This window comes from Mixophyes fleayi, chromosome 10 (assembly GCF_038048845.1).
Source record: "Mixophyes fleayi isolate aMixFle1 chromosome 10, aMixFle1.hap1, whole genome shotgun sequence".
In the NCBI taxonomy this organism is placed as follows: Eukaryota; Metazoa; Chordata; class Amphibia; order Anura; family Limnodynastidae; genus Mixophyes; species Mixophyes fleayi.
This window is the reverse complement of record NC_134411.1, coordinates 104,165,273-104,189,244: the sequence shown is the minus strand read 5'-3', so window position 1 is coordinate 104,189,244 and position 23,972 is coordinate 104,165,273. Positions and strand designations below refer to the sequence as shown.

The following is a 23,972-nucleotide window of genomic DNA, read 5'->3' as shown; positions in this document are numbered from 1 at the left end:
TAAAGAGTCAATATTTGCAGTTGACCCTTCTTTTTGAAGACCTCTGCAATTCGCCCTGGCAGCTGTCAATCAACTTCTGGGCCACATACTGACTGATGGCCGCCCCCATTCTTGTCTAATCAATGATTGGAGTTTGTCAGAATTTGTGGGTTTTAGTTTGTCCACCCGCCTCTTGAGGATTAACCACAAGTTCTCAATGGGATTAAGGTCTGGGTAGTTTCCTGGCCAAGGACCCAAAATGTTGATGTTTTGCTCCCAGAGCCACTTAGTTATCACTTTTGTCTTATGGCAGGATGCTGCATGATGCTGGAGAAGGCATTGTTCATCACCAAACTGTTCTTGGATGGTTGGGAGAAGTTGCTCTTGGAGGATGTTTTGGTTCCATTCTTTATTCATAGCTGTGTTCTTAGGCAAAATTGTGCGTGAGCCCACTCCGTTGTCTGAGAAGCAACCCCACACATGAATGGTCTCAGGATGCTTTACTGTTGGCATGACACAGGACTGATGGTAGTGCTCACCTTTCCTTCTCCGGACAAGTGTTTTCCTAGATGCCCCAAACAATCTGATTAGGGGATTCATCAGAGAAAATGACTTTACCCCAGTCCTCAGCAGTCCAATCCCTGTACCTTTTGCAGAATATCAGTCTGTCCCTGATGTTTTTCCTGGAGAGAAGTGGCTTCTTTGCTGGCCTTCTTGACACCAGGCCATCCTCCAAAAGTCACCTCACTGTGGGTGCAGATGCACTCACACCTGCATGCTGCCGTCCCTGAGCAAGCTCTGTACTGGTGGTGCCCCGATCCCGCAGCTGAATCAACTTTAGGAGACGGTCCGGTCGCTTGCTGGATGTTCTTGGGCGCCCTGAAGCCATCTTCACAACTATTGAACCTCTCTTCTTGAAGTTCTTGATGATCCGATAAATGGTTTATTTAGGTGCAATCTTACTAGCAGCAATATCCTTGTCTGTGAAGCCCTTTTTGTGCAAAACAATGATGACTGCACGTGTTTCCTTGCAGCTAACAATGGTTAACAGGGGAAGAACAATGATTTCAAGCACCACCCTCCTTTTAAAGCTTCTAGTCTGTTATTCTAACTCAATCAGCATGACAGAGTGATCTCCAGCCTTGTCCTGGTCAACGCTCTCACCTGTGTTAACGAGAGAATCACTGACCTGATGTCAGCTGGTCCTTTTGTGGCAGGGCTGAAATGCAGTGGAAATGTTGTTTTTGGGATAAAGTTCATTGTGATGGCAAAGAGGGACTTAGAAATTAATTGCAATTCATCTGATCCCTCTTCATGACATTCTGGAGTATATGCAAATTGTCATCATAAAAACTGAGGCAGCAGACTTTGTAAAAAATAATATTTGTGTCATTCTCAAAACTTTTGGCCATGGCTGTAGAGCCAATGTAGAACTCACCATTTCATACATGATTATAGTTACATACAAGCCTTTGTCAGGACACAATGATCACAACATGCCACAGAATCCAGATGCATTTTTTTAAGATATTAAGAATAAAGTTCAGATCATGATTTCTGTAAAAAATATAAGATGGAAACAAAATAAATGTAGAAAATGTTACATAACCTCCTGCTTTGGACCAGCGTGATACATGGGACGGACACTGCCACCTAGTGGCTGAGAAGTTCCACCGTAGATTATAGACTGTTCCTGGATTTACAGGTGTATGATCCAGTATGAGCTTCCCGCTATCTCCTCTTCTATCTCCTGTCTCCATTCATGTGGTACTTTACAAGGTTCTCTTCATGTAATATTTATCTTTGGATGTATTTATCTGACATCATTATAACATAGTAACTATAGTATTTATGTGACATCAATATAACATAGTATTTATGGTATTTATCTGGTAACATTGTAGCCTGAACTTTATATTTACAGTATGTATTAGTATAACATCATACATCTAGTATTTATTTAGTATCAATATAACACAATTATGATATTAATGTCTGGTCTAGAAATCCCATCTGATCTCTTATCCTTGTGATCTTAGGGTAATATTCCTGCCGGAGGAGAGGAACTCCTGAAGATTTCCTATTTCCCTGGATTCCCAGAATCCTTTCAGCGGGTCCTTCAGCTACACGTTGCCCATCTGGAGCCAGATATCATTACCCTGCAGGGGGAAGGAGTGTTCCCTCGAATCTGCCTAGACCTTCCTCGTAACATTACAGGTACATAACATACAACTTCCTCCATCGCCCCACTGCCTCACTCCTTCACTCCACTGCCTCAATCCTTCACCCCACTTATTCATTCCTTCACCCCACTGCCTCATTCCTTCACCCCACTGCCTCATTCCTTCACCCCACTGCCTCATTCCATCACCCCACTGCCTCATTCCATCACCCCACTGCTTCATTCCATCACCCCACTGCTTCATTCCCTCACCCCACTGCCTCATTCCATCACCCCACTGCTTCACTCCTTCACCCCACTTATTCATTCCATCACCCCACTGCCTCATTCCATCACCCCACTGTTCATTCCATCACCCCACTGCTTCACTCCTTCACCCCACTTATTCATTCCATCACCCCACTGCCTCATTCCATCACCCCACTGCTTCATTCCATCACCCCACTGCTTCATTCCATCAGCCCACTGCTTCATTCCATCAGCCCACTGCTTCATTCCATCACCCCACTTATTCATTCCATCACCCCATTGCCTCATTCCATCACCCCACTGTTCACTCCTTCACCCCACTGCTTCACTCCTTCATCCCACTTATTCATTCCATCACCCCACTGCCTCATTCCATCACCCCACTGCCTCATTCCATCACCCCACTGCTTCATTCCATCACCCCACTGCTTCATTCCATCACCCCACTGCTTCATTCCATCACCCCACTGCTTCACTCCTTCACCCCACTTATTCATTCCATCACCCCACTGCCTCATTCCATCACCCCACTGCTTCATTCCATCACCCCACTGCTTCATTCCATCACCCCACTGCTTCATTCCATCAGCCCACTGCTTCATTCCATCACCCCACTGCTTCACTCCTTCACCCCACTTATTCATTCCATCACCCCACTGCCTCATTCCATCACCCCACTGTTCACTCCTTCACCCCACTGCTTCACTCCTTCATCCCACTTATTCATTCCATCACCCCACTGCCTCATTCCATCACCCCACTGCCTCATTCCATCACCCCACTGCCTCATTCCTTCACCCCACTGCTTCACTCCTTCACCCCACTGCCTCATTACTGCCTCTCACTGTTCTGCCTCATTCCTGTATCTTACAGTCTAAGCTCCACTTCCCACTTCCGCTACATTCTTACTCTGGTATTCATGTGGTGTATTTAGTATGTAATAAGTCTTCTCTTATGTCTGTCTAGAAGAGAGATATGAACCATACCTGAAACTAGCAGAAAAGAAGATAAGAGGCGGAGATCGCAACTCAAGTCCGGAGGAACCTGATGCCTCTGTAAGAAGGGAGCGGTGTCCATTGTCTCCTGTCTATCAGTATATTGTCTGTGTGTAATATACAGTTATACAGCCATAGTGTGTGTGTAATATACAGTTATACAGCCATAGTGTATATGTTATATAGCGTTATACAGCCATACTGTATGTGTTATATAGAGTTATACAGCTATAGTGTATGTGTTATATAGTGTTATACAGCCATAGTGTATGTGTTATATAGCGTTATACAGCCATAGTGTATGTGTTATATAGAGTTATACAGCCATAGTGTATGTGTTATATAGCGTTATACAGCCATAGTGTATGTGTTATATAGAGTTATACAGCCATAGTGTATGTGTTATATAGCGTTATACAGCCATACTGTATGTGTTATATAGCGTTATACAGCCATAGTGTATGTGTTATATAGAGTTATACAGCCATAGTGTATGTGTTATATAGCGTTATACAGCCATAGTGTATGTGTTATATAGCGTTATACAGCCATAGTGTGTGTGTTATATAGCGTTATACAGCCATAGTGTGTGTGTTATATAGCGTTATACAGCCATAGTGTATGTGTTATATAGAGTTATACAGCCATAGTATATGTGTTATATAGCGTTATACAGCCATAGTGTGTGTGTTATATTGCGTTATACTGCCATACTGTATGTGTTATATAGCGTTATACAGCCATAGTGTATGTGTTATATAGCGTTATAGAGGCATAGTGTATGTGTTATTTAGAGTTATACAGCCATAGTGTATGTGTTATATAGCATTATACAGCCATAGTGTATGTGTTATATAGAGTTATACAGCCATAGTGTATGTGTTATATAGCGTTATACAGCCATAGTGTGTGTGTTATATAGCGTTATACAGCCATAGTGTGTGTGTTATATAGCGTTATACAGCCATAGTGTGTGTGTTATATAGCGTTATACAGCCATACTGTGTGTGTTATATAGCGTTATACAGCCATACTGTATGTGTTATATAGCGTTATACAGCCATACTGTATGTGTTATATAGCGTTATACAGCCATACTGTATGTGTTATATAGCGTTATACAGCCATAGTGTATGTGTTATATAGCGTTATACAGCCATACTGTGTGTGTTATATAGCGTTATACAGCCATAGTGTGTGTGTTATATAGCGTTATAGAGGCATAGTGTATGTGTTATATAGCGTTATAGAGACATACTGTATGTGTTATATAGCGTTATACAGCCATAGTGTATGTGTTATATAGCGTTATACAGCCATAGTGTATGTGTTATATAGCGTTATACAGCCATAGTGTATGTGTTATATAGCGTTATACAGCCATAGTGTATGTGTTATATAGCGTTATACAGCCATAGTGTATGTGTTATATAGCGTTATACAGCCATAGTGTATGTGTTATATAGCGTTATACAGCCATAGTGTATGTGTTATATAGCGCTATAGAGGCATAGTGTATGTGTTATATAGAGTTATACAGCCATAGTGTGTGTGTTATATAGCGTTATACAGCCATACTGTATGTGTTATATAGCGTTATACAGCCATAGTGTATGTGTTATATAGCGTTATACAGCCATAGTGTATGTGTTATATAGCGTTATACAGCCATAGTGTATGTGTTATATAGCGTTATACAGCCATAGTGTATGTGTTATATAGCGTTACACAGCCATAGTGTATGTGTTATATAGCGTTACACAGCCATAGTGTGTGTGTTATATAGCGTTACACAGCCATAGTGTATGTGTTATATAGCGTTATACAGCCATAGTGTATGTGTTATATAGCGTTATACAGCCATAGTGTATGTGTTATATAGCGTTATACAGCCATAGTGTATGTGTTATATAGCGTTATTGAGGCATAGTGTATGTGTTATATAGCGTTATACAGCCATAGTGTATGTGTTATATAGCGTTATACAGCCATAGTGTATGTGTTATATAGCGTTATACAGCCATAGTGTATGTGTTATATAGCGTTACACAGCCATAGTGTGTGTGTTATATAGCGTTACACAGTCATAGTGTATGTGTTATATAGCGTTATAGAGGCATAGTGTATGTGTTATATAGCATTATACAGCCATACTGTATGTGTTATATAGTAGTATATGGTGTATGTGCAGTGTCGGAGTGGGGCATGAAGGGCCCACCGGGGGACTACAACGCTAGGGGCCCACCAGAGGGGGTGTGGCCAGCCATCTTAGAGGCGAGACCAGACACTAGAGGGGGAGTAGTCAGCCCACAAAGGACAGCTAGCACCATAGTGTAGTATATAAAGAATGCAGTGTGTGTATAAAGAGTACACAGTCTTGACCTGCATCTTACATTGGGCAGAACACTCACCAAAAATTGGGATTGTCCCACTAGAATCAGAACATTTGACAGACTGTCCTACCTGTTCTTGTCACCACCTGTGGCTGCTGGTTTTTTTAGTTGCGGCTTGTCTGGATCCTGGAATGTTGGAGGCCCCATTTGGAAAAATAATGGGTACATTTAGAAAATGATAACCAGTCCCGGCATTAAATCAATCCGTCACTGCCATTATAATTCATATCCACATTTAATAGATAGACCTCATGTACCTCAAACTCAGCCCCACATTCGATTAATAGCCCCCAAACCACCCCATCTTAAATTAATAGCCCCTACTATAAAATTAAATTGCCCCACAAACAAAATAGCACCCATTAGCCACCACCTACCACACACACACATTACATTGCCACAAGCCCGCTGTGCCATCACACACACATTATTGTGCCCCTTCATCACCATGCTGTGCCTCCTTATAATCACACTGCGCCCTCCATGCTGCTTTTGCCCCCTTCACACTCTTCCATGCTGCTTTTGCCCCCATTCTTCCTCTGCCATGCTGCCTTTGTCCCTCTTCTTCCTCTGCCATGCTGCCTTTGTCCCTCTTCTTCCTCTGCCATGCTGCCTTTGTCCCTCTTCTTCCTCTGCCATGCTGCCTTTGCTCCTCTTTACAGTCTGCCATGCTGCCTTTGCTCCCCCTTCACACTCTGCCATGCTGCCTTTGCCCCCCTTCTTTCTCTGCCATGCTGCCTTTGCCCCTTCACACTCTGCCATGCTGCTTTTGCCCCTTCACACTCTGCCATGCTGCCTTTGCCCCCTTCACACTCTGCCATGCTGCCTTTGTCACCCTTCTTCCTCTGCAATGCTGCCTTTGCTCCCCCTTCACACTCTGCCATGCTGCCTTTGTCACCCTTCTTCCTCTGTCATGCTGCCTTTGCTCCCCCTTCACACTCTGCCATGCTGCCTTTGTCACCCTTCTTCCTCTGTCATGCTGCCTTTGCTCCCCCTTCACACTCTGTCATGCTGCCTTTGCTCCCCCTTCTTCCTCTGTCATGCTGCCTTTGCTCCCCCCTTGCTTCCGTTCCTTCACTTACTTTTTCTATCGGCTTCTTTCTTCTCTTTTTTTCTCTTCCTGTCTTCTGGCTTCATGTCGACTCCTCTCTGCACCGCTCCTCACTGAACGTCGGGCGTGATGATGTCACGTCCGACATCCAGTGCGAATGGAGCAGTGAGGAGGGAGTAGGGATGTCGGCTCCGCGATCACGTGAGTATATTTTTTACATTTATTTTTTAAGGTACTGGCTCCCCCCACCAATGAAGAGGGGAGCCATCGGGGTCGAGGCCTACCAGGGAATACCCCAGCTCCCCGGCCTACCAGGGAATACCCCAGCTCCCCGGCCGGCCAGGGAATACCCCAGCTCCCCGGCCGGCCAGTCTGACCCTGTGCATGTGTTATATAGAGTTTTACAACCAGTATATCATGTATGTTTTATATAGAGTTATACAGCCACTACATTGTTTATGTGTTATATGTGACAAAATTCTGCTATAAATAACAAAAAATGTTTGTTATGTTCCCCAATCACCTTACACAGATGGACACTCTGCTGCTGATGGAAGTTGAGCGTTTGTTAATTAAGAAACATGCGAGCGATGAACTAGATATGGGGATAATTGGCGACAGTACCCAGAAATCACGCCGAAAGCTGCTTAAGTGAGTGGTGGATGTGTAAATTGATTTGCATGGTTATGCCCCCATAAAATAAGATGTTTACATGTACAGCCTTAATAGGTTACTGTCTTCATTCTCTCCCCCATATATGTGCTAATTCATTTTATGGGATAGCACGGGAAGGTTCTCATCTGCATGACATGTCCTACATCCAGTGCATGTGTGTAATTAGTCTCTAATATCATCTGCATGACATATCCCACATCCAGTGCATGTGTGTAATTAGTCACTAATATAATCTGCATGACATGTCCTACATCCAGTGCATGTGTGTAATTAGTCACTAATATAATCTGCATGACATGTCCTACATCCAGTGCATGTGTGTAATTAGTCACTAATATCATCTGCATGACATATCCCACATCCAGTGCATGTGTGTAATTAGTCTCTAATATCATCTGCGTGACATCTCCCATATCCAGTGCATATGTGTAATTACTCACTAATATCATCTACTTGACATGTTTCACATGTGTGTAATTACTCTCTAATATCATCTGCATGATATGTGCCACATCCAGTACATGTGTGTCATTTTCTACATGTCTCCATTGAGTGTGACTACATGACTGAGTGGTGTTTGGACATGCTTTGTACCTTTTCCCTCTAATAGATCACTGTGAGTCTGTCTGCTCTCTCCTCATTACCTATCTGTGCTCTTATGTAATGGGGAATGGGGTGTTTCATATTTCAGGGCTGATCTTCCTGAGTACTTGCTAGATTTTGGATATGTCATACTTGGAGATGTCCGCTCACATGTCATTAAAATCACCAACACGGGACATTCTCCGGTGTCCTTCCAGGTAGACCGGCGTGGGCTGGCAGGAACAGGTATGACATTGTCACACATTATAGAGTACACGGACTGACCGATGACAGTAGTAATCTCTATCTTCTAAATAAATAGGATTCACAGTCGAGCTGGACCGTGTCAAGAATCTGCCGTGTTGTCACATTGAGACTTTCCAGGTCAAGTTTGATCCTCAAGGGGCCAATCTTAATCTTGGGCCTGTTGATGTACTGATGTCTATTCAGGTAACATGGCATTATCTGTTTTATTTATTCATACTTTATGTATTGTATATTCTCCATATTTTCTTACGTGTTTCTCCGCACTCACTCCAACTGATTGGATTGGACATTTCTTCTTGACAGGTATGTGGAGGACCCAGGTTCTCAGTACGTCTGAGGGCATCGGTGACAATGCCATCTCTCTGCGCATCAAATGAAAGGGTGGACTTTAGTCCTGTGCAGTGTGGCCAGTGTCAGATCAGGTCCATTCAGCTCTTCAACCAGCTTCCTGTGCCCTGTGAATGGACAGTGATGAACCAAGAGTCTGAAGTTAAGGTACCACCACTAAATTGTGTTATCATTGCTGGTCCACTAGAGGTTCTTCCTATCAGTCATGACCAAAACGTTATTGTGCTCTATGTGCTTCAGTTTGACAAGCACGTCCCCATGCATCTGCGCAAGAAACTGCGACATGACATGAAACCCAAAGCAGCCATTTTTGAGGTGATGCCAGCACACGACCTCCTGCTCCCCGGACAAAAGAAGAATGTGGAGATTAAGTTTCTGCCTCAGGAAGAGGTAAATGACAAGATCCAGACGATGAGTCCCCTGTCACAGATAAGAGAGGCCTCCACACGACAGTTGTGGCCTCAGCAGGGCCAGATTTTGTTTATAGATTGATCATACTTTGCTCTCTCTCCCTTTGTTAGAAGTTATACAGTCAGCGACTGGTTTTGCAAGTAGCCCACAGCAGCCAGCGAGTCATGTTACTGGTAGAGGGCCAGGGTCTGGAGCCCCGTCTGGAATTCTCCCCATCTGTACTTGAGTTGGGCCCCATCCTGCCCTTTAGCCCTGGGGATGATGTGGAGGTTCTGGTGAAGAACCCTTGTACTTTCCCGGTTGAGTTCTACTCCCTGGAGATGGACAAGCAGTACTTGGAGGAGGAGAAGGTAGAGTACTGACACTTAGAGCTGATAATTCTGCATGCGAGATCTGCTGGAATCTGCTATGTCTTTGTATCCAGGTTCTGCAGCTGCTGAAGGGATATGACTCTCAGGGCGCCCTTCTTCTCCCACTCCGCTTACCTGGAGAGAAGTTACCCCCTGAAATTCTAGAGTATTATGAGGAGAACAGACGACTGCTGGAAGAACAGCATGGGAGACGATTGGTGCAAATTACCGAGACAGGTGAGGAAGGGCTCATTAGATCAGTGTTCAGCATTTTATTGCTCTGGGTCATACAGCATAAACATGGGATGTCATTACACAATGAAGAGTGTTCACTACCGTTCACTCTATCACTGTATGAGCTGCTTAATACAGGATATCCTTCCAATCTATCACTGATATTCATCAGGGGAAAATAGCACAATTATTCAGCTCCCATTTACTCTGCTATTGTCCTGCACGCTGCACAAAGTTATGATTTCATGGGTGAACTACGCTAATCGTTGTCAGTCTTATTTTCCGCAGAGCTGAACGTGGTCACCCATGCTCCGTTCACACCAGGTCCTGTGCACACTGTAGTAGAGGCTAATTCCAGGAACCAATTGACACACAACATATTGAAGACACAATAACTAAAATGTTGTTTCAGAGGTAGAGCAAAAATATATTGACAGGCAGAAATTGAGGTATGCACACTGCCTGGGAGCTCACAGAGGATTGATCTACTGTACCAATAACGGACACCTGGAGCCAGCTGTAGTGTGACCACATGACTGCACTTCAAACTACCTACCCCTCCACGTGGAAGCATCCATAGTAATGGAGCCGGAAGATCTTCACTGTGGCACCCGCCTCCGCTCACTATGTGTGGCACGGTGTAAAGATGCCACACACTGTAGTGTTGTCATTGAGTCCGTCTAATATCGAAAACATTTGTCCACTCACCACGTTTCTTCATCCTATCTTGGCTTTAGGGGTTATGGAGGAGACAGAGGAGGTTCCTATCTCAAACACAGGTGACAAACCTGAGCTTCCTGCATCCCAACGGATCCCATCTGCCACTAGTGGTGACAGCCGGTCCTCCCGTGCTGGAAGTAAACCTGAGGATGCTGAAGAGGACCCTGAAAAGGGAGTGGACTCAGGTGAGCAGGGACAGATAAGGGAGTGGACTCGGGTGAGCAGGATTGGGGGCGTAAGTGAGACCTCAGGGGAGCAGGAACAGATAAGGGAGTGGACTCGGGTGAGCAGGAATGGGGAGGTAAGTGAGACCTCAGGTGAGCAGGAACAGGTAAAGGAGTGGACTCAGGTGAGCAGGAATGGGGAGGTAAGTGAGACCTCAGGGGAGCAGGAACAGGTAAAGGAGTGGACTCAGGTGAGCAGGAATGGGGAGGTAAGGGAGACCTCAGGGGAGCAGGAACAGATAAGGGAGTGGACTCGGGTGAGCAGGAATGGGGACGTAAGTGAGACCTCAGGGGAGCAGGAACAGGTAAAGGAGTGGACTCAGGTGAGCAGGAATGGGGAGGTAAGTGAGACCTCAGGGGAGCAGGAACAGATAAGGGAGTGGACTCAGGTGAGCAGGAATGGGGACGTAAGTGAGACCTCAGGGGAGCAGGAACAGGTAAAGGAGTGGACTCAGGTGAGCAGGAACAGATAAGGGAGTGGACTCAGGTGAGCAGGAATGGGGACGTAAGTGAGACCTCAGGGGAGCAGGAACAGGTAAAGGAGTGGACTCAGGTGAGCAGGAATGAGGCATGGAGCTGTTTTAGAAGAGCAGGAATGATGAAGGGTGTGGTCCTCAGGTGAACAGGAGCTATGACATATTTCTTCATGACCAAACTGTGTCCTAAATTGTTATTTCATATGTGGTGATTACTATAAGGGATTTTGAACTGTAGAACACAAGAGTTCTGCTCCACTTTTAACTTGTCATCATCATCATCATCAACATTTATTTGTATGACACCACAGATTCTGAGTACACAATACAAAACAAATAAATGCACTAACAATTCAACAAACAGATAATACCTATGAGCCAATTAGCATAAAACATAGCTAACGTAGTAAATGGTACAATACAGCATGCCACATGCAGCGTACCATATGACATATAGGGAGGACCCTGCCAGTGACAGCTTCCATCACTCGCTGCATCATCCAGACATGTTGACTTGACACCAATATTTAATTTCCTTGTAGGTAAAAAAGTTTCCAGCAGCGATGGCACCAACAAGGCTGTGGGAGAGCTGGAGCACAATCCTGTCTCTCTGGCTATTGCCCGCTACATGGGTATTGACACCAGTAACGAGGGGCAGGCAGCAAGGAACCGGCGGGGCATTGCCATCATTGTACATGGTGCACCACTGACTGGTGAGTGGAGCCAGAATATAGTGTATTATATATACATTGCTTATGGGAGCGAGGAAGACAACTGATCCCTCTTACTGGAGGCGGGAGGCTGGAGGCGGGAGACTGCGGCACAGTCCGGAAACATGAATTTTCTGTCCTAATTTCTTCACCAAGTATTAATCCTTGATGTTCAGGGCTGGTGGTGTAATGTCTCTTTTCTTGCTGTGATGTAGGCAAGTCCTCCCTGGCAGTGGTCTTGGCCCAGTATTATAACGTTGCCTGCCTTTCAATTGACTCTGTGGTCATGGAAGCTATCTCTGACGGGAACAGCCGCACTGGTCTGAGGGCAAGACAGCTGTGTGCCAAGGCTGCGTTGGATCGGGTGCTGCGTGAGTCAGATGAGGCGGGTGAGTAACACCCTAGGAATAGTAATGACAGAGATGTATCTATATATTGAGTGTGACAAAAGACACAGGTTCTGGCTGACTGGTGGCTGCCGTTACTGACCACGGCTCCTGACACTGCCTGGCCACCAGACACTCACCGACTGCGTACCACCAGGGTGACCCCAGTTGTAGGACACAAGTGTCTGCCACCACCAGACTCCGTCTCCATCGCCTGGAACCGCTTACGTCTGGGTGGTGTATAACTGGTGCAGCGCCTCTGTGCTGGCTCCTCCTAACCGCGTACATTACACCAAAACAAGATCAATAACTGGTATATATGCGACCAATGGGATATATGTATATTATATGTATATGGGATGTATGTACATAGGATGTATGTGTGTAATAGTACTCAGATGTGTGGTGAGATAATTAACATTACGGTTTCTCTCTTGCAGCCGGCCAGGCCGGGGACGCCATGACGGGTCAGTCTGGACTTAGTGTGGAAGCCGTAGCCAAGCACACAGCAGAGGGAGGCCAGGCAGCAGAGGCCAGAGTCACGGCACAGTCTGTCATCTCCCGCGGGAATCGGGGCAGTCAGCTTGCTGGGAAGGGCAAGTCAGAGAGCCACCAAGTAATGGGGAATAAGCAGCATTTTCCTGACCTGGCAACATCACAGGTAATAGGGAGACCAGTCTCCACCCAGGACTCTCTCATCCCTTCTCTCTGTCATATACAATGTGTCCTCTCTATTGTACTGCAGACCGGGAGCTCCCCTCCTCCAGGACCAGCACAGCAGCGTCTGAGTGTTAGCGCCAGTGTGGGCGGAGATCTGGGACTGATGAGCTGTGTGCTCCCAGAGGACCTCCTGCTGGATATTCTGACTGACCGGCTGCAGGTATATGCTGGAGTTCTGACTGACCGGCTGCAGGTATATGCTGGAGTTCTGACTGACTGCTGCCAGGTGTACGCAGAGTCCTGACTGACCGCTGCCAGGTGTACGCGGAGTCCTGACTGACCACTGCCAGGTGTACGTGGAGTCCTGACTGACCGCTGCCAGGTATAGGCGGAGTCCTGACTGACCGCTGCCAGGTATAGGCGGAGTCCTGACTGACCGCTGCCAGGTATAGGCGGAGTCCTGACTGACCGCTGCCAGGTATAGGCGGAGTCCTGACTGACCGCTGCCAGGTATAGGCGGAGTCCTGACTGACCGCTGCCAGGTATAGGCGGAGTCCTGACTGACCGCTGCCAGGTATACGCAGTGTATGTTTTATTAAATGGTGTCATAGTCTTCTCCTCCCAGTCCTGATCTAATACTGTATTCTTGAGTTGGCGCTTGGTCAGCGCTGGTAAAATAGCCATTGTTGTGATCAGACCAGCGAATGACGGAAAGGGCCATGTGCACAGATGCTGAGCCGTGTCCTGCTGCTGTACTAGGTAAATATCTTCTGCCCTTCTCTCTGTTCAGCTAAACGACTGTTTCCGGGGTGCGGTGTTTGATGGCCTGGACACGCTGTTTGCACAGAACGTGCCCTCCGCACTTCACATTGTGTTAAAGGCTCTGAATAATCGGAAGCATATATACGTCATTGATCTGCGCCAGGATTACACCGCCATGAAGGCACATGAGAGCGCCCAGAGACAGCAGATAGGTATGAGCAGTGTCCCTCTGCTATGTATGTATAGGAGAAATGTGACCCGGTGCGTTTGTCATGGTGGAGTGAGACCTTATATAGGGTATTTGTAACTCTCTCTCTCTATTACAGAGCAGGAAGTGCTGCGTGCCCAGGCAGAGGAGAAAGCCAACATGGAGGAGATGGACGAGGAGCAATATGATCAGCTCCCCGCTGATGAGCGAGCGCGTATTGATGGACTGCGCCTCCAAGCTGTGCGTGAACGCAAGAAAAGGTCTCAGCGTCACTTCTCATTATCTTCTTTTCTCTGTAACAATCTTACAGCATCTTCACACGTGAACATACTGCATGAATAAGTACAGTACTTCAGGCTTAGACTGTCATATGTGCATCGTTATCATCATAGTAACTAGTAATCATATTCTCTGTCTCTTTCTTCTATCTCTATCCCGCTCTCTCATCTCTCTATTTCTCTTTTCTGTATGTCTCTCTCCCGCTCTCTCATCTTTCTCTGTCGTCTCTCTCTCTCTGTTTCTCACCTCCCTCTCTCTGCCGCGGGGTGTAGAGAGCAGGAAGAGCGTCTGGCCCGAGAGGAACATGAGCGGAGGCTGCAGGAAGAGCTGATTAAACAGAGAGAAGAAGAGGAACTGAGGAGAAAGTCTAAGAGAGGAAAGAGCCGCGATGAGGACAAAGAGGGAAAAAAGAGCCAAAGTGCCAACAAACAGGTGCTGGTTCCAAACACTGTCCTGGCACCACCAGTCAGAGGGGGGCATTGCCAGCCTGTAGAGAGGACATGCTGTGTGTATCAGTGATTGGTTGGGCTCTCCTGTCTAGATGGATGATTAGGTCAGAAGATGTGATGTATTTAGGAGTCCTCGGGAAGTTATTATTCTCACACTGACCACATCTAGTAATGTATATTTGTTTCACTAATATCTGAAGTGTTACAGTAGACAGCCCGTCTTCTCTATATATCAACAGTATCTTTACCATTTATTAGGCCTCAAAGTCAGATCAGAGGTTGGACTCTGCAATAAACCAGCCAGAGTCTTTGCTCAATGAATCAGATGAAGGCAAAAAGAAGAAGGGCAAAGACCTCTCCAAGCATATAATTGTCCATGAAGACCCAGAGAAGGACCTTCCTGGTGAGAGTGAGAAGCATCTGATACAGAGATTCAAGAGCTACGAGTCCTCCCAGAGGGAGATCTTGCACATCTTGACTTTCTGGGACCGTGTACAGGGGATCCTGATACATCCTCATGCTGCAGAGGATGGGCCACATGAAGTGGAAGACCAGGCCCACGAGCGGCAGGCACCATCTGGTAAGAAGTACCGCAAAGATCGTGAGCGAGAACGCCAGGAAAGACTGGAGCGGGAGAAGACAGAGAAAGAAAGACAAGAGAAGGAAAGAATGGAGAAGGAGCAGCTGGAAAAGGTGAAAGCCAAGGACGATGAAGCAGGACCACATGTAAGGTCAGAGCGGGAAGGAGAAGCTATTCGTGAGGAGGATCTGAAGGTGGAGGTGGGAATCCCACACTTCGACCTTCAGGTATCTGGTGGTGGTGAATCCAGTGAAAAGAAGATTCTGCAGAGCGGGATATTACCGTCCGCAGAGGAGGTGAGAGATGGAAACCATAATATAGACCTGAGCGGTGCCAACTATTAAACATGCCTAGGCCCTGTATGCAAAGTTCTGATGGCCAAGCAACACTGTATTTACATTGTTCCCGCATTTGCGTACATTGATGTTTCCGATCTATAATGTCACTTTTATCTTATTGATCCTGACAGGTACTTGAAGGCCTCGGATTAGGCCCATCCGGTCCTCCAATTCCACCACCTTACTTATTCTCAGTCATCCCCTTCCCTGAAAGGAGGACCATGTCTTATGAGCAGGAGACTCTCCGTCATTTCACCTTCATCGCAGCTTCACCAGATGACCCCAATGTAATTGTTGAAGAGAAGAAAGAGCCTGAGCTCGAGCCAGAACCTGTTGTTAAAGTAAGAAGGGTCATCTCATTTATCTTTGTTACCCCACTGGCACAGAAAGACCATGCAGAGTACTTCTAAAATAAATGTAACTTCTTCTACAACACTAGTGTGGACCCCCCTACTAGGAGATAAGGACAAGGGACAATGTCCATGAAGTTAGTGCCACATTGTTCAGTGCTCAGGTCTGTTCAGTTCTCCAGGAGGCTCATTCATGGAGGGGTAGATAACATGATAACAGATTCAGCTGCACCCAATGAATAGATACAACAGTGACAAATAATGCACCCGTGTGGAGTAAATTATCCGTATTGTATTGGTGTCCAGCGATTATTTTAGGCTATGTAAACAGTGTGGCATTGCCCGATGTGTCAGCACTAGGAGTGTGGGATTCATTCTGCTAATTAAAGTATTGTGATCAGTTTTGGAGACAATCACCTCCAGAAGTATATCCATCAAATAGAAACTATAAACCATTCAGGATAAAATCCTCACATGAGGGAACCAGAGCTCAGAGATTAGATCTTAATTATCCCTGTTATACAGGATTGTCAGATCAGAGAAATCCCCTGCTTTATCTCAGGCCATTGTTATCATTATCCTTTATAAAGTGCTGACATTACGCAGCATTGTAATAAGACAAACTACATACAAAGACATGATACAGGTGAAGATGTCTCTGCCCCATGAGCTTACAATTTATGAGGTGTGGTGGACACATGATACAGAAGATAAAGATGGCCTTGCCCTATGAGTTTACACTCTGTGAGGTGTGGGGAACACATGATACAGAAGATAAAGATGGCCTTGCCCTATGAGCTTACACTCTGTGAGGTGTGGGGAACACATGATACAGAAGATAAAGATGGCCTTGTCCCATGAGCTTACAATCTATGAGGTGTGGGGGACACATGATACAGAAGATAAAGATGGCCTTGCCCCATGAGCTTACACTCTATGAGGTGTGGGGAACACATGATACAGAAGGTAAAAGATGGCCTTGCCCCATGAGCTTACACTCTATAAGGTGTGGGGAACACATGATACAGAAGGTAAAAGATGGCCTTGCCCTATGAGCTTACAATCTATGAGGTGTGGGGAACACATGATACAGAAGGTAAAAGATGGCCTTGACCTATGAGCTTACAATCTATGAGGTGTGGGGAAATGCTCTCGCAGTGCAGAATGGCTCTGGAGAAAGTCACGCACTCATGCTGACTTCCTCCACTTCAAGTTCATGCTTGCGTCATACAGTTTGGCCCTATTGCTCTCTAATCAATCCTTCTTTAAGGCTCTCATTTCTTCCCAATTCTCCAACCCCCCGTCGGCTTTTTGCCACCCTCAACTCCCTCCTCTCCCCTCCAGCTCTCCCACTCCCCCACGCTCTCTGCTGTCGACTTTGCTACCCACTTCACCTCCAAGATTGAGTCAATACGTCATGACATCTTCCAGCAGTCCCTTCTTGGATGTCCCAACGTTTCCTTAAACTCAATTTTTCCAAGACTGAACTCATCGTCTTCCCCCCTTCCAGGACTCTCCCACCTTCCCCCCACTCTATTTCTGTTAATAATACTACCCTTGTTTCTGTCCCTCAAGTCCAATGCCTTGGGGTCATCCTTGGTTCCTCCTTATCCTTAAAACCCCACATTCTGTCGCTCTCAAAATCCTGCTACTTCCATCTTCGGAATATATCCAAGATACTGCCCTTTCTCACCACGGAAGCCACGAAAAACCTTGTTCACTCACTTGTAATCTCTCACCTTGACTACTGTAACCTCCTTCTCTGTGGCCTACCTGATTCTCAACTTGACCCTCTTAACTCTATCCTCAATGCTGGACCCTCTTAAGACTATCCTCAATGCTGCTGCCTGCCTCATTTTTTCTCTCCAGCTGCTCTACCTCTGCTGTCTCCCTCCAAAAGTCACTACATTGGCTCCCCATGACGTTCAGAATTAAATTTAAACTCCTCATCCTCACCTTTAAGGCTCTAAATCAATCCTCCCCTCGCTACATCTCCAATCTCATCTCTACCTACACTCCTAGTCGACCCCTCCGCTCTGCCTGTGACCGCCGCCTCACTACTTCACTGATCACCTCTTCCCACTCCCGTCTCTAGGACTTTGCCCGGGCTGCTCCCCTGCTGTGGAACGATCTTCCACGTTCCATCAAGTTACCATCTACTCTCAAAAGTTTCAGGCATGCCCTTAAGACTCTTTTCTTTATTCAAGTCTATCAGTCCTCCTCCTCTCTTGTCCCGGCTCTCTCCCCCAGTTAGTACCACCCTATTTGTGTCTCCTGCTTTCCTTTAGGATGTAAGCTCTCAGGAGCAGGGCCCTCTTTCCTTGTGTGCTCCTTCTACTATTCCATCACTCTCTGTACCTGTTGGGTGCTTCAGCTCAGGGATGGACCCTCTGTTATCTCAGTTATTGGGGATCAGAGGGTACCGGACACCACAGCTCAGGGATGGACCCTCTGTTTTCTCAGTTATTGGGGATCAGTGGGTACCGGATACCACAGCTCAGGGATGGACTCTCTGTTATCTCAGTTATTGGGGATCAGAGAGTACCGGACACCACAGCTCATGGATGGACCCTCTGTTATCTCAATTATTGGGGATCAGAGGGTACCGGACACCACAGCTCAGGGATGGACCCTCTGTTATCTCAGTTATTGAGGATCAGAGGGTACCGGACACCACAGCTCATGGATGGACCCTCTGTTATCTCAATTATTGGGGATCAGAGGGTACCGGACACCACAGCTCATGGATGGACCCTCTGTTATCTCAATTATTGGGGATCAGAGGGTACCGGACACCACAGCTCAGGGATGGACCCTCTGTTATCTCAGTTATTGAGGATCAGAGGGTACCGGACACCACAGCTCATGGATGGACCCTCTGTTATCTCAATTATTGGGGATCAGAGGGTACCGGACACCACAGCTCAGGGATGGACCCTCTGTTATCTCAGTTATTGGGGATCAGTGGGTACCGGACATCACAGCTCAGGAATGGACCCTCTGTTATCTAAGTTATTGGGGATCAGAGGGTACCGGACACCACAGCTCATGGATGGACCCTCTGTTGTCTCAGTTATTGGGGATCAGAGAGTACCGGACATCACAGCTCAGGGATGGACCCTCTGTTATCTCAGTTATTGAGGATCAGAGGGTACCGGACATCACAGTTCAGGGATGGACCCTCTGTTATCTCAGTTATTGGGGATCAGAGGGTACCGGACACCACAGCTAAGGGATGGACCCTCTGTTATCTCAGTTATTGGGGATCAGAGAGTACCAGACATCACAGCTCAGGGATGGACCCTCTGTTATCTCAGTTATTGGGGATCAGTGGGTACCGGACACCACAGCTCAGGGATGGACCCTCTGTTATCTCAGTTATTGGGGATCAGAGGGTACCGGACACCACAGCTCAGGGATGGACCCTCTGTTATCTCAGTTATTGGGGATCAGTGGGTACCGGACACCACAGCTCAGGGATGGACCCTCTGTTATCTCAGTTATTGGGGATCAGTGGGTACCGGACACCACAGCTCAGGGATGGACCCTCTGTTATCTCAGTTATTGGGGATCAGTGGGTACCGGACATCACAGTTCAGGGACGGACCCTCTGTTATCTCAGTTATTGGGGTTAGAAGGTACCAGGCACCACAGCCGCTGTGCCATATTACACTAGTATCTTGTCTAATCTCAGGAGGAACAGCTGACGCCCACCAGGAGCCGAAGCAAGAAGGAAAAAGCTGTGGAGATGGGACGTGAGAGCCAGAGAGACAAACGTCGAACTTCCTCTCTCCGCAAGAATCAGCCGAACCTGGACAGCCGGTCACCACCGCCTGAAGCCAGGACGCCCCTCTCGGATGTTGACCACAGCAGCACGACAGGAGAGGTCCAGCAGGAGAAGTTACCACAGTAAGATTAGAGATTGTGTATTTCTGTATGGCTCCGGCAATGAGTGTGTATCATTCTCACTTCATCTTGTCTCCAGACTAGGTATATTCCGCTGGGTCGTACCAGCAAGAGGGGAGGTGGCTCTCAGAATTCACTTTCAGTCAGACAATATTGGAAACTTTGACCAAACCCTAAACTTTGAAACTCTGGGAACCCATCGTAGATACCAGCTGTACTGTCGCGGAGTCTGCGCCTTTCCCACAATTAGTCAAGATCCTAAGTAAGAGTTTTACTGATACCGCATGATGTTCCTGATAGTAAATGTGGGATATTGTATGTAATAAATAAGGATATAACTGATTCCTCCATAAGGGGCAGATTACGGCACCTCAGGGGAGTTTTCATGAATATGTTTTTGCGGACACTGATCCCCACATAAATTTCTTTATAAACTCCTATCTTCATCCTCATTAATGTGCTTATAATGTCAGGGGGATTAACCGGTGTCGTGTGTTAGGTCCAGGTCACCTGATGCTGGCCCATAATATTAGTACCAGTACCCGCAAAGTGACCCAAAAATAATCAGTACGTCCAAGACTGACACTGATCTGCTGATTTCAGGGTTGTTTTTCCACATCGCAAGAAGGAGGCCAGAAATGATGAAATTACACAGAAGAAGTTCATCATGAGCAGCGGGACCTTCCACTTTGGACCTCTTTTGTGTGGTAAAAGTCGAGAGAAGTGAGTAGAAATATTCTGTCTAATTTATTCTCCTTATAGAACTTATGTGCTGGTGTCTGTGGCAGAGCTCACATTCAGGACAGTTCCATTGTTTCTTTTCTTTTCCCCAGACGTCTAGCAGTTGCACTAGATATGTGTGACATCATGTCAGGCAGGGTGGGACATTATTGGGGGATTGTGAGAGCCGTAGACATAAAACTGTGACGTATAAAGTTCCCTGTACTAGACACATGAGCAGACACCGAGTGACGGGTTTAATGATTGACCGGAGATAATGTGTCCCAGAGATGCAAAGAGAAAACAAATATTAAATATTATACAAATAAATAGCCAGAATCACCTGTAAGGACCTACATTGACGTCTGATTGTGTGCAGGAAGACAGTATGTCCGGTGATAACGTGTGTGCGGCTTCTGTACAGGTATAAAGCCGGACAGTATCCAGAGAACATGGAGACCATCACCATCTGCAACGTGTCTCCTCTGGATGCCGAAATCACTGTCTGCTTCCAGTATGACGTGAAAGCTGCAACCTATATCCTGGACCCCCCATCCATGACCCTGAGAGCCAACGAGAAGCAGGTTTCTCATCTACCCACCCATGTTTTATGGCCCCGTGAGATGGGTCATATATACTTACCCATCATCATCATCATGTATTTATTTATATAGCGCCACTAATTCCACAGCGCTGTACAGAGATCTCACTCACATCAGTCCCTGCCCCAATGGAGCTTACAGTCTAAATTCCCTAACACACACACACATACACACACACGCACATACACACACACAGACAGACTAGGTTCAGTTTTCATAGCAGCCAATTAACCTACTAGTATGTTTTTGGAGTGTGGGAGGAAACCGGAGCACCCGGAGGAAACCCACGCAAACACAGTGAGAACATACAAACTCCTCACAGATAAGGCCATGGTGGGGAATCAAACTTATGACCCCAGTGCTGTGAGGCAGAAGTGCTAACCACTGAGCCATCGTCCTGCCCCATCTGTTATTCACCTATGAGATGGGTCATATATACCCACCCATGTGTTATTCACCTATGAGATGGGTCATATATACCCACCCATGTGTTATTCACCTATGAGATGGGTCATATATACCCACCCATGTGTTATTCACCTATGAGATGGGTCATATATAGCCACCCATGTGTTATTCACCTATGAGATGGGTCATATATACCCACCCATGTGTTATTCACCTATGAGATGGGTCATATATACCCACCCATGTGTTATTCACCTATGAGATGGGTCATATATACCCACCCATGTGTTATTCTCCTATGAGATGGGTCATATATACCCACCCATGTGTTATTCTCCTGTGAGATGGGTCATATATACCCACCCATGTGTTATTCACCTATGAGATGGGTCATATATACCCACCCATGTGTTATTCTCCTGTGAGATGGGTCATATATACCCACCCATGTGTTATTCTCCTGTGAGATGGGTCATATATACCCACCCATGTGTTATTCTCCTGTGAGATGGGTCATATATACCCACCCATGTGTTATTCACCTATGAGATGGGTCATATATAGCCACCCATGTGTTATTCACCTATGAGATGGGTCATATATAGCCACCCATGTGTTATTCACCTATGAGATGGGTCATATATACCCACCCATGTGTTATTCTCCTATGAGATGGGTCATATATAGCCACCCATGTGTTATTCTCCTGTGAGATGGCTGCTGTGTATTCTGACATATACCTGTGTGTGTTCTATCCCAGGAGCTGTCCGTATGGGCGTACCCTACTTCTCCAGGTTTGATTGAAGATAATATTGTGTGCTGCATTAAGGACAATCCTGAGCCCGCCATATTTCATGTCTGTTGCCGAGGTGTGCGCCCAGAGCTGGAATTAGATCGCAAGCAAATTCACTTTGAGAAAATCCTTCTTCATCGGTAAGTTTTCGGAGTACAAATAGAGAAGTATGAGGACTGTTCGCCAATGTCAAGGACTGTGCATGGAGGGACCAGTTCCAGAATCCACCCCTAATGTTTTCTCAGCTGTAGCCTCTTTAATGTTTGCCAACAATACAGCGTCCGGCTACCAGCAGGGCTTAGAGGGGGTAACGGGAGTAATATGTCCCCGCTGCGTTAAACAACAGCTGCCGTTACAACTCCTTCCTATGTCTGATGCACATATCTCTGTGATCCCGTTGTGCTCAGAGTTCCGCTTCCAGGTTAGATGGGAAGCGCTCAATGTTCTCTGTTACTAATGTTTTACAGGAAAGACACCAAAACAATCTTCCTACGGAACAGCACGTTCTTACCTGCTGCCTGGAGGGTGACCGGGCTGGAGAACCTGGGCGAGGAGTTCTCTGTGTCCCAGGACCAGGGGATAGTCGGAGCTCGTTCTGAATATGGATTACAGCTTCACTTCAAGGCGGCCAAGGCCACCAACATCAAGAAGCTGATTCGCCTGGAGGTATCAGTAGATGATGAGACACATTTATAGTATATCCGCCCTGTAAATGTCAGCGCACAGACGTCCCATGTTCCTGCGTGGCCGTCAGTCCTCAGTGACATCACCTGCACCTAGTTCTGTCTGACAGTCATTATAACACCGGTCTGTTGCTGCGCCCCGCTGTCACTGACCAGCTCATACACCCAGAGGTCATCAGGGTGCTCCCTGCTGATATCAGTATGACTGTTACTACTGATACCACTGTTACTAGCACTGTTACTACTGATACCACTGTTACTACCACTGTTACTACTGAGACCACTGTTACTACTGAGACCACTGTTACTACCACTGTTACTACTAATACCACTGTTACTACCACTGTTACTACTGATACCACTGTTACTACTGATACCACTGTTACTACCACTGTTACTACTGATACCACTGTTACTACCACTGTTACTACTGATACCACTGTTACTACCACTGTTACTACTGAGACCACTGTTACTACCACTGTTACTACTGATACCACTGTTACTACTAATACCACTGTTACTACTGAGATCACTGTTACTACTAATACCACTGTTACTACCACTGTTACTACTGATACCACTGTTACTACCACTGTTACTACTGATACCACTGTTACTACCACTGTTACTACTGAGACCACTGTTACTGCCACTGTTACTACTGAGACCACTGTTACTGCCACTGTTACTACTGAGACCACTGTTACTGCCACTGTTACTACTGATACCACTGTTACTACCACTGTTACTACTGATACCACTGTTACTACCACTGTTACTACTGATTCCACTGTTACTACTAATACCACTGTTACTACTGAGACCACTGTTACTACTAATACCACTGTTACTACTGAGACCACTGTTACTACCACTTTTACTACTAATACCACTGTTACTACCACTGTTACTACTGATACCACTGTTACTGCCACTGTTACTACTGATACCACTGTTAGTACCACTGTTACTACTGAGGCCACTGTTACTGCCACTGTT

General features: G+C 46.2%; 1 protein-coding gene across 1 annotated transcript in view; it reads left to right on the top strand.

The window, feature by feature from the left end:
- Window positions 1–23,972, top strand: part of HYDIN (HYDIN axonemal central pair apparatus protein) — a 166,770-nt gene that overhangs the window by 98,480 nt on the left and 44,318 nt on the right. The window contains exons 29-53 of the mRNA XM_075189418.1: window positions 2,019–2,196; window positions 3,377–3,465; window positions 7,382–7,500; window positions 8,216–8,352; window positions 8,429–8,556; window positions 8,677–8,868; window positions 8,962–9,111; window positions 9,243–9,482; window positions 9,557–9,719; window positions 10,454–10,621; window positions 11,679–11,849; window positions 12,062–12,235; window positions 12,673–12,893; window positions 12,978–13,112; window positions 13,683–13,866; window positions 13,981–14,122; window positions 14,414–14,573; window positions 14,849–15,466; window positions 15,640–15,849; window positions 19,553–19,767; window positions 19,844–20,026; window positions 20,368–20,487; window positions 20,909–21,068; window positions 22,255–22,427; window positions 22,755–22,953. Coding sequence (XP_075045519.1) covers window positions 2,019–2,196; window positions 3,377–3,465; window positions 7,382–7,500; window positions 8,216–8,352; window positions 8,429–8,556; window positions 8,677–8,868; window positions 8,962–9,111; window positions 9,243–9,482; window positions 9,557–9,719; window positions 10,454–10,621; window positions 11,679–11,849; window positions 12,062–12,235; window positions 12,673–12,893; window positions 12,978–13,112; window positions 13,683–13,866; window positions 13,981–14,122; window positions 14,414–14,573; window positions 14,849–15,466; window positions 15,640–15,849; window positions 19,553–19,767; window positions 19,844–20,026; window positions 20,368–20,487; window positions 20,909–21,068; window positions 22,255–22,427; window positions 22,755–22,953 — 4,629 coding nt within the window. The remainder of the gene's footprint in view (window positions 1–2,018; window positions 2,197–3,376; window positions 3,466–7,381; window positions 7,501–8,215; window positions 8,353–8,428; window positions 8,557–8,676; window positions 8,869–8,961; window positions 9,112–9,242; window positions 9,483–9,556; window positions 9,720–10,453; window positions 10,622–11,678; window positions 11,850–12,061; window positions 12,236–12,672; window positions 12,894–12,977; window positions 13,113–13,682; window positions 13,867–13,980; window positions 14,123–14,413; window positions 14,574–14,848; window positions 15,467–15,639; window positions 15,850–19,552; window positions 19,768–19,843; window positions 20,027–20,367; window positions 20,488–20,908; window positions 21,069–22,254; window positions 22,428–22,754; window positions 22,954–23,972) is intronic.